General features: G+C 33.8%; 1 protein-coding gene across 1 annotated transcript in view; it reads left to right on the plus strand.

Annotated features, from left to right (window-relative positions):
* The window catches only part of RASA1 (RAS p21 protein activator 1), a gene marked incomplete in the record, with an annotated part of 120,605 nt that overhangs the window by 31,705 nt on the left and 77,137 nt on the right, over positions 1-11,763 (plus strand). The window contains 1 exon segment of the mRNA XM_014583926.2: positions 10,039-10,191. Within this exon segment, the coding sequence (XP_014439412.1) occupies positions 10,039-10,191 (153 nt within the window).

Raw genomic sequence — 11,763 nt, forward strand, 5'->3', positions numbered from 1 at the left:
AAGCTGCCAGGTTCAGGACTTGAACCATGGTGAGCTATGTGGGATTCCAACGCTCTTAACCACCAAGCCCCCTGCCAGCCCCTCTTTCTCCTTATACTACAGGAATTTGGTCTTACTTGTACATATGCCTGGTATGTTTTTGAAGTTGTCATGGCTAGAGTTTAAACCACAGTTGGACATATGGGATCTGACTTCATTGCTGAGCAATGGGGCTAGCACCTGATTTCTTACATATCATACACTATTTTGGACTTTTGGAATTTTATATAAATTGAATCATGTAATATATGTTCTTTTGTGTGTTACATTGTTAACTTTATTACATTTATGAGACTTATCCATGTTGCAAATAGTACCATTTTACTAATTTTTGTTGGTTGTAGTGTTACTTTGTAACTATACCACAGTGTATATATCTTTTCCACCAGCAATGGACATAACAATTAGGTTGTATTTAGTTTTGTCTATTATAAATAGAATTACTATGAATTTTCTTGTAATGATTTTCCATGAACATACATTTTTATTTATGGTAGTTATATATCTACAGTTAGAATTGCTGATCTTGGGATGTTTATTGATGGCAGATAGTGCTAAAAAGTTCAGTGTTGGTACTAATTTACATTTTGAGTGGCAGTGTGTGAGAATTCTGGTTGCTACCCATTCTCACCAATGTGGGTATTGTTTATCCATTTTATTGTAGTGATTTTTGTAGGTGGATGTTGAAATAGCCTTGTGGTTTATTAATTTTTCTGATGGTGATGACTAACAAGGGCATGGATCTTTTCAAATGTTTATTGGCCTTTTGGATAACCTCTTTCATAAAATAGCTGTTCAAGACATTTTTCCATTTTTCTATTGACTTGTCTTCCCCCCCACCGCCCTATTATTGATTTGATTTTTTTTTCTCCTGGCTCTGAGTCCTTTGATGGACAAGATATCTTCAATTTTGCACCTTGCTTTATCACTCTCTTTTTGCGTTTTTTTTTTTTTTTTGATGGGCATTTCATTTTTTTTTATTGATGTTTTCTTTTCCTTGTTTTCTCTTTCCTTCCTTCCTTTGTTCCTTCACTCCTTCATTCATTTGTTTCTTCCTTCCTTCATTTCTTTTGCTGAAAGGTGTTTGTGTTGCAAGAGAGAGACCCCAAGCCCCCAAATGTGGCAGTGATGCTGCTTCGGGTAGGTCATGATGGCTCAAAAGTTCTTATATTAAGGATATGAATATATTTGCCCTTTTTTTATGTTTTATTTTTCACTTTTAGATGTAACACATGTGGAATTGATTTTTGTTTATGGAGCAAAGAAGTGGTTGATTCTTTTTTTTAGAATGTGGATATCGATTTGACCTATTTTCATCAACTAAAAACCACTTTTTTTTCCAGGTTCATTATTGTCATAAATCAGCGACAATTTTTGTGTGAGTCTGTTGCATCTCCATTGGGGCCCATTATTAGGCATGCACCATACCTACACACTCTCGATATTTGCCTGAACATACTATACCTAAGTATTGAACCAGGAGATGTCATTGGACTACCACATAGTGGGCCGCGGATTGAGTCCCAGACCTAGTGGCTTGAAACTCAACGCCAGGCACATGTATGTGCATGCCCAAAATATCAAGAGGAGAATAGAGGAGAAGGGATTGTGGCATGCCATCCCCCTTTGGGGGGTGATTTCTTGTTTTCTGTATCTCTGTTTCTTTGTTTTTATGGCGAGCACATGCACCCTGTAGCAAAAATCTCTCTAAAAACAACCACCAACCAACTATACCCAAGAATATCCAGCATATACACTGAAATGTTTTTTCTTGAATTTAAGTAATACACAGTTGGTCTAAAGGTTATTACACTTACTTCCTTAGTCTAATGCTTGTTCAAGTGAATTTATGACAGTGACCAAACTTTAGTCTCTGTGCTTAATATGAAAAAAAGATAGAATAAAGTCACTTAGTATATGAATTTCTTTACTTTCTCCTTCACTTTAACAAGTCAATTTATTTTTCTTAACAGCTATGTATATTAAAAGGAAGTAATGGGAGCTTCAGGAGATTGATAGCCTTAGCAAAAGTATACTGTATATAACAGCCTGACATAACCAATTTAAATTCAGAAAATCAGCATTGTATAAGAAAATCTGATTAGTGTTTTGAGAGCTATAGAAAAACTTCAGAAGTTTGAAGTATGATCAGGCACACACAGAGCTGCAAATACTTCAGGTGATAAGAGATTTCCTGGCTACGGGATTTCTGCATGGATGTTTTTCTATGAGAACCTTTGTGCCTGCCACTGATGTAACTAAAAGGAAGAACGTGATGGAAAGCAAAAGTGATCTGCCAGGAACAACTTTTTACTTTTCCTTTTTTAGAAAAAGAAAGCCTATTGATGCTAGTTTTTAGGTAAATTTAAATCACAGTGTCTTAAATACCCCTAAAGAATATGTACACATTGGGAAAAGAATTTGGGTCCGTTTAAGGGTTTCCTTCTAGAATTGACATGATAAATAGAAAAATTTCTAGTTTATGGCACCTGCAGCCCTGATTCATATGTATGACATATAGTGTTCAAAAAAAGTTTGGAGAAACACATTTCCTCCTAAGTCAATGCCTTAGAGAAACAAAACTTGGCTTCTCCAGTTCTCTTTCCAAAATTAAATAGATAGAAGGTAAACAAGGTAGTAAAATGGATAGATAATTGGGGCTTAGATTATTTACATAGTGATCGCTCATTATGCAGTGGTCATAAAATTTGAAACTTCATTGATGAAATTGTATTAGTCAGTTCTATAAACCTTTTAGTACACACCATTCCCCCTTGATATTGTCTTAATATTAACTGAGCTAATATTTACTGGGCTCTTGCTATCTGCTAAATACTTTCCAAGCAACTTTATATGTGTTACTGCCTTTTTTTTTTTAAATGCCAGAGGACACATACATATGCAAAAGAAAGAGAGGGAGAGAGGAAAGAAAAGAGTTTACCAGCATCACTATATTTTATTTTCCTCCATTGCTTTATCCCATCAGGATCCTGTTTTTCAAGCTAGTGGGGCTGGGATGCAAGCCCTAGACAGCTGTGTGAGATTTGGCTTCCTCTGCATGGTGCCTACCCAGTGCTCTTTACAGGGCCAGCCCTGTTAGCTCATTTAATGATAATGTCAAGCTAACTTTCTAGAGGTATAGGCATTGCTATTATATTCCACATGAGGAAACTGAAGATCAGAGATTAAGTAATTTGCCTACATTAGCTCATTTATATAGAAGAGCTAGAATTCACTGGAAGGCAGTGACTCCCAAGTCTTTACTCCAATTCCTATACTATATGGCTAATGTAGCCATTTGTATTTTGGTATTTTTCTTTAGAGGAGTTAGGACAAGCATTTAATTTATTCTGAAGTTGAGACAGAGATTATTTTCCATATTTACAAGTGATGGTAATATACAAATGTACATAGCTGTGGAAAAGATTTCTGATAATTCTTGGGTTTCTGATAAGTTTTGCTCCTCTGTCAGTCCTACTTTAGTCTCTTTTGAAGAAGTTTAGAGAGTGTCGTCATAAATCATCTTTTGTGTTCTATCAATTTATGGTATTTTTCAGATTTTTCAGGTTTTTCAGACTTCAAAGGTCAAAATTTCTATGTGAACATTGAATAAGAGATTATTTATTACACTGCAAGTAGTTGGTCAATCTAGATGACATCTAAGGTCTTTTCCAACATTATGTCTTATGATTCAACATTTCTTCCTTCATTTAGCAAATACCTTTTAAACTAAATATTGCTCTATGCCAGGTACAGTCAGTGAGTTATAACTGCTACAAATATAAGCAGATGTATAAACTTAATGTAGAGCCCTTCATTATATAATAACCTCATATTATACCGAAATGTCCTCATACTCCTAATAATACATTTATGCCTGTGTTCCTTTGAAATAGTTCAGATTCCAGTTGAATTTCTTTTTTAAAAAAAATTATTTGAAAGCAGTCACTAGGAAAGCCACCCTTAAAGAGATACAATGAGTCTTTGATTGTCAAGACTTAGAGCAATCATAGGGTTGATTAAATATTTTTTTTCATTTCTTTGTAATGCTGCTATTATAACTGTTTATTGAGGCAGAAATTATAACTTATTTTTTTAAATGGAATACCTTAGACAAATATCAACTAAGAAGATGTCCACTCTTGGAGAATGTTCTGTCTACTTATTTACTTACTTGTTTTGTAAATACCAAGGTGTATGCTTGCTTGCTAGAGAGAAATAAAGAGAGAGAGAAAACATCCCTCAACGGAGTGTGGTATACTTGTCTTCCTTCTCCCATTTCTCTTTCCCATCATAATTTTGGGCATGCCCACAGATGTACCCAGCATATTTTTTAAGCTGCTAGGGCCAGGACTCAAACCATGGGTGGCCATGTGGCGTCCAGTTGCCAGTGCTCTGTGTTCAACCACTATACTATTAGACTGTATTGGAAACAGCAGTTAGCAGAATGGCTATGTCGCTGGACTCCCACGTGGTCGACCGCGGTTCGCGTCCCGGACCCAGTGGCTTAGAACTCACGCCGGGCGCATGTGCGTGCATGCCCAAGATCCCGAGAGGAGAATGGAGGAGAAGGGATTGTGGCGTAACCATCCCCCCTGGGGGGTGATTTCTCGCTTTCTGTCTCTATGTCTCTCTCTGGCTGGCTGGCGAGTGCACGTGCCCTATAATGAAAATCTCTCAAAACAAACAAACAAACAAAAAAACCCCATGGGTGGCCATGTGGCGTCCAGTTGCCAGTGCTCTGTGTTCAACCACTATACTATTAGACTGTATTGGAAACAGCAGTTAGCAGAATGGCTATGTCGCTGGACTCCCACGTGGTCGACCGCGGTTCGCGTCCCGGACCCAGTGGCTTAGAACTCACGCCGGGCGCATGTGCGTGCATGCCCAAGATCCCGAGAGGAGAATGGAGGAGAAGGGATTGTGGCGTAACCATCCCCCCTGGGGGGTGATTTCTCGCTTTCTGTCTCTATGTCTCTCTCTGGCTGGCTGGCGAGTGCACGTGCCCTATAGCGAAAACCTCTCAAAAAAAAAAAAAAAAAAAAAAGACTGTATTTAACCACTATACTCATGACTTCATGTCATGTCTTTGTTGTTGAGGGTATATTTTGAAAAATATATTCTGTATATGTATATGTATATTTTTTCTTTATTCATTATAGAGCATGTACACGTGCACATTGAATTGAGCAAAGTATCTTCTACATTGTCTGGTCACTCCAGAATCCCTCCAGCCCAACAGCCTTTCAGATCTTGGGCCCTTGTATCTGTGCCCAGTGTTTTTCAGGCTAACCGGGCCAGGGATTTGAACCACAGTCTCAGTGTGGGAATTGAGCATCTTATGAACAGTTACCACTGTGCTTTAGAACTGGCTCCCATATTCCATATTATAAAATAAAAAGAATTATATTATAGATTTTAGAAAGTAAAGTAGACTGTATTTTCTTGGTTATTGGAGTTAAATATAGGAGTTAATGTGAGGGACCGCTACCTTAGCAACTCTGAGTCTCTTGGTAGATAAAAATTTATGTTTATAAGAAAGATTTTAGGTTTTAGAAAAGTTAGGAAAAATGTTTATTAGTAGAAACAAGGGCTAATGTTTAATGATTATAGAAATTTACATAGGTTATATAAATTTGTGAATTACTTAAATCAAATTATGTTGTAATGGATTTATAGTGATTTGTCTGTAAAAATATTGTTTTAGCTGCATATTTCTGTGAGATTACAATAAAACGACGGTCATATACAAAACAATTTAAGTTTATTTATTTATTTATTCTGTAAAAGACAGAGGTGGTGCAGAGAAGGCACCTCTATAGGAGCTCCATGAAGCATTCCATCCTCAGCCAGCCCAGGTCATGGGTGTGTGTTTATGTCCTACATGCATAGAAAAGTCCCAGACATGAACATAGGACTTTTCTGTGTGGATGCAGTTGTGCTACCAGTGTACCACCAGTTAGTCTCTAAAATGTATTTTATTTTTATGTAGTGTAATGCTAATGTTTTTTCTGATCTCCATGTTTTTTAAAATAGGATAAAGATCTCATGTTATCATTGATGATTGCAGCGAGCTGTATGGGCACAGCTGGGTACTACTTTATAGTATATTCATTCTACCCACTGGGGTTTATACCTAGGGTCAGACTTGGATACATGTGTAGGTTTGTGTCAGCTGTGCTAGCTAATGGATTTATTTAGACTAATTAAGTTCATTGGCAGAATAATTGAGTGTGTGGGGGGGAAGGTATGGAGGGCAACTATGGATGCCAGGGACAATGGGGGAGGAAGATGGGACATAGCAGAGGGTGGGGGATGGGGAATTAGGGATGGCAAGACAAAGGGCAAGGTATGCAGGACTTAAGAATTGGAAAAATATTTGCTGAGAACATGTATGTGGATGTGCTTGATTGAGCCAATGCACAGTGTATTTTGGATGGAAAATTCATTTGTGTGTTGTGATGGTGTAAAGTGAATTAATAAAATAAAATAAAATAAAATAAAAGAATTATAAAAAAAGATCTCGTGTTATTAGTTTAATTAGAATGCTTTTTCTGCTCTAACGGTATCTTTATAGTATCTGGGCAGACATATTTAAAACATTCTTGTTACTATGATTCACTTTGATCATTTGAAGTAAAGAATAAAAATAGTTCAAGGAATTCTGAATTTTAATACATTTTTTTCATTATAGCCTTTTTTGTCATATTGTTGAAATATAATAACACTAACAATTTTTGAGGATCAGATCAACTATATATATGACTATAAGCCGATGGTGGGATAATTTAATTGCAGTTTATAATCATTTGTGTTTTGAATCTTAGTTTTTGGCATGGAAGGGAATTATTAATATTCGGGAAATAGCACTTATTTAGATTAATGCTTCTACTTTGAAATGGTTACCCATTTTAATGCTAAACTCTTACAGAAAGAACATAGACATAAAAATTTGAAAAATCACAAATAAATATATCTTATACATGAATAAAAGTCTTCAGTCAAGTATTTATTATAAAAAAGTAATGCATAATGCTTTATGTACCTCTCCATATCATCTCATGGTGAGATTACAAGATGAGAGTGATTAATAAAATGTATTAATCTTGCCATTTTGCCTCAAACACAATAGATATTTAACATATACCAAGTACAAAAAATAAGTTGCTTAAAATTATCCTTTTATCTTTGTTTGATGTATAAATCTGTCCTATGGGATAGCTCCATTGCCTTAGGCAATAAATAATATATTAGCTTCATATATTCTATAAGTGTCCCATATACTTTTATAATTAAATAAGCTTCAATCCTAAAATCTCAAACTTTTATCTTCATATGTCATTAAATTTTAATTCTTCAAGGAACTTTTAGTGGTCACTAGTCTAAACTTTTCAGATAAATAAAACAAAAAAATACCAAGTAAAATTGAGCCTTTGAAGTTAAATTCGTCAATCTTCTCTAAGGTCATAATGGCTGAATTAAGACTAGATTTTCAAGGAATGCGATACTGATTGTTTTTTCCCTTCATCCTCTAGTATTAGCAGTTTATAGTTATATTTCTCCTATTAAGTTCTAATAAAACTTTGCGATTCAGTTTTTTATTTTCATTATGTACAAACCTCTAAATAGTCACATGGTATTTAACTACAGGGAAATGTTCTGAGAAATGTTTTGTTAGGTGATTTCATCATTGTGTGAACATCCTGGAGTGTACTTAAACATACGTAGATGGTATTGCCTACTCTACGTCTAGGCTGTATGATATATCTCTTGTTCTAGGCTGCAAATCCAAATGCCATTTTATTGTATTGAATGCTAAGTATTTGTGTATCTAAACCTAGAAAAGGTACAGTACAAAATACAAAAATGAGGAGTGGTACACCAGTGTATGGTATTAACCATGAATGGAGCTTGTAGGACTGGAAGCTGCTCTGGGTGAGTCAGTGATGAGTGAATGTGAAGAGCTAGGACCTAACTATATATTACTGTAGACTTTATAACACTGTACACTTAGGCTATACCAAATTTATAAAAAATATTTCTTCAAAAATGAATTAAACGTAACTTACTGTGACTTTATAAGCTTTTTCATTTTAACTTTATTTTTATGTAATAACAGCATAAAACACAAATACATTATATAGCTATACAAAAGTTTTTTTTATATACTTGTTCTACAAGATTTGTTCTATTTATTTACTTTCTAAACTTTTTTGTTTAAGACAGATATGGTAGCCTAGGGCCACACGAGTCAGGATCATCAATATCACTGTCTTCCATCTCTGTATCTCATCCCACTGGAAAGGCTATGATGAGTAAAGCAATATGAGATTAAATCAAGCTCAAGGCATATGATATAGTTGACATAAACAGGAGATTTATGAAGCTACTGCCAATGTAACATGGCATACTGCTTACAGTAAATTCTTCAAGTTATATGTATAAGTAGAGGTAGTACACTCTAAAACATGTAGTAAATAAAAGTATAGTCATTTAGTATTGTTATCACTGTTTTACAGTCAGCTGTTTTAAGCAGAGGCACTACACTCTAAAATAATGATAAAAGTATAGTAGAATAAATAAATCAGTAATAGTCACTCATTGTTATTTTTGAGTATTATGTACTATACATAATTGTGTGTGCAATACCTTTATACAACTAGCAGCATAGTAAGTTTGTATATACCAGCATCACTACAAATAATGGCAACGTCCTGCACTATGATGTTAGTTTATGTTAGCTACCATGCCACTAGGTGATAGGAATTTTTCAGCTCCATTATCCTGTGAAACGTCTGTCAAATGTAGTATGTGATCTGTCATTGGCAAATTTCATTGCAGCACATAACTGTAGGTTGGTTTTTAGAAGAAAACTCAAAATAACCCCTTTGAGAAAGTTTAAGTTTTTGTTTTATTTTTAGGTAAATGAAGGGATCAAGAATAATAAACGTTCATTATAGCAAGCTTACAGAAATAGCCATAGTAGTAAAACAGTTTAAATTATCATTAGCTTATTATATATTATATAACATACAGTATTATAATATACAGTATTATATAATACACAGTATTATATAATATAATTAAATAATATACAGATATTTATTATTTTCTTGTGAATGTTTCAAGTCACACGTTAGGGTAAAATATCAAAAATGTAAAGGTATTTCTGAACAGTTACTGTCTAGATTTACCACCATACTCATATGACATTTCTAGTTTATTTGCTTGTGTTTATATCAATCCATGAGACTTTTGAAGGCAAATACTAATAGTCAGTCATGTAAATAAATAAATTGATAATATGTAGATAGACTATAGTTATAGATAGACTATAGTTAAGAGCAGTAAGATGAAAGGGACTACTGTGTTGTTTATCTCCCATAAGTTCATTAATTAATTTTGGGAAGTTGAATTCAAATGTGTGGTCATGGAGTTGATCATCTTAATATCAAAGAAAATAATCAGATTCATGTTACAGTAGGAAAGTAGAATAGAGTCTCCCTCACACACTCCCCGCATAGATTTTCCTATCTCAGGGCATAAGCACTAAAATGGAATAAAACATTTTATTTTCTAATACTTTCTATATTCCTTATTATGTCAAATCTTGGTTTCTGAATATATAGAGAGGAGTAAATTAATCATTTGTTTCCCATTTGTTCATCTTTATTTTTTTAAGTAAGGATTTGATTGCAGCAAATGTTTGTGTTGAACAAAGAGGTAATACTAGAGGTTGGGAGATGGGTAGAAAGAGGTTGATATATTAGATGACAGAGCCTAATCTTATAGGACAGATTAAAACTGAATAAGCAAATCTTTTTGAAAGATTGAGAAGAGGTTAAAACACTAAGTGAATTAAAATTGGAATAATTGATTCAGAGTAAAATGTAAATGTTTAAGTTACATATAGGTACTTAGAGCCTCTAGTATTTTCAACTACTGATTGTATTTTATGGTTGCTATTTTTATTCTAATATCTTGCTTTTTTTCTTCTAGGTGGTATCATGGAAAACTTGATAGAACTATAGCAGAAGAACGCCTCAGGCAGGCAGGAAAGTCTGGCAGTTACCTTATACGAGAGAGTGATCGGAGGCCGGGGTCCTTTGTACTTTCATTTCTTAGTCAGACAAATGTTGTCAACCATTTTAGGTAAGTTTTTAATGTCTATTATGAGACCATGTAGTATAGCTCATTTGATGTACTATTAATAACTAACTATACCAGCTTTCACAAAGGTAAATGACTTAATGCCATTTGAATAATAGAGAAAGAAACTTTTTTTTTTCAATTAAATGATTAAATCACTGATTCAGAGTAGATGTGGTTGAATCTTTATGTTTTTTGTTTAAAAAAATATTATTGGGTATTACTATGCTAATTCCCAAGTATAAAACCCTAAAGAATCATGAACTAAAGTAAAGGAAATGTATACTTTTAGACTATAGAGTAACAGACAATACAGTAAACATTTTAAAAATCAAAGTTTGTACCCCCTAATTGATTGTAGTTTCACTATTCTGAAACTTTACAGAAACTCATTTCAGTAAAATAGGCATTATTAGATTTTTCAAGTATAGATATTAAAGTTGATATATAAAAACATTTATATATATTTTCTTTAATTTTGGGGAAGAATTGGAAAAAATCATCTAGTACTATAATGTTAGCTGCTAAAATATACACATGCCTTTTGATTTTTAGATTTTAAAGTAAGCATTATGAATACTGTCATACCACATATAGTATGTGAAATTATTATACTTTATATTTCTAGAGATCTATGAGCTGCTTTTATTGAGAAAATTGAACTAGAATTGCTAAATCATGCTTTTTATTGTTCTTTTAAAATTTATGTATTTATTTATTTAATTTACATTTAATCACTGTACATCCTTATAATGTACAAAATGTTTTTTCCCAATGTGAATGTGGTGTATATTAGTCAAGTTGTAGATATTACATCTATATTATCATCAACGGATGACATTTCTTAAGAATGGCTAAGATTTAAAAAAACAAAACAAAAACAGAATGATAAATGCTGGTGAGGTTGTGGTGAAAAGGAAACTCTCCTCACTGTTGGGGAATGTAAATTAGTACAGCCACTGTGAGAACAATGTGGAAGCTCCTCAAAAACCTACAAATAAAACTACCATATGACCCAGTAATTTCACTCCTGGGTATCTACCCAAAGAATAGGAAAACAGTCAGAAAAATACTTGTACATCCAGGTTTATAGCAGCAGCATTCACAATTGCTAAGACTAGGAATCAGCCCAAAGGTTCACGAACTGATCGAACGGATGAATGGATTGAAATAATGTGGCACATACATACCATGGGATACAAAGCCATAAAAAGCAATAAGACCTGTACATTTGATACAAAGTGGATGAATATGGAAGATTCAATGCTAAATGAAGCAAGCTAAATCACTGTTAAATGTGCAAAGTCAGGAGAAATATCTGAGGATGAATTTTTAAATATTTGATTGAGTTACATAATTGAAGTTTTATAAGTCTGACATGCATTTCATATCAAATGTATGCATATATGCACATATACACAAAGACCAATGGTGTGTCTTCAGCAAGCTCATGACAAATGAATATTATGTAAAAACTATGTTTGATTTCAAAAATTTTTTGCAACAAAATAAATGAGTATTTTAATTCCACTTTTTTCACAAAGTTTTTTTTAAGTCCCCTCCTATGTGTAGGGA

Source organism: Tupaia chinensis, unplaced genomic scaffold (genome assembly GCF_000334495.1).
Source record: "Tupaia chinensis unplaced genomic scaffold, TupChi_1.0 Scaffold145147_1, whole genome shotgun sequence".
NCBI classification, from domain to species: Eukaryota; Metazoa; Chordata; class Mammalia; order Scandentia; family Tupaiidae; genus Tupaia; species Tupaia belangeri.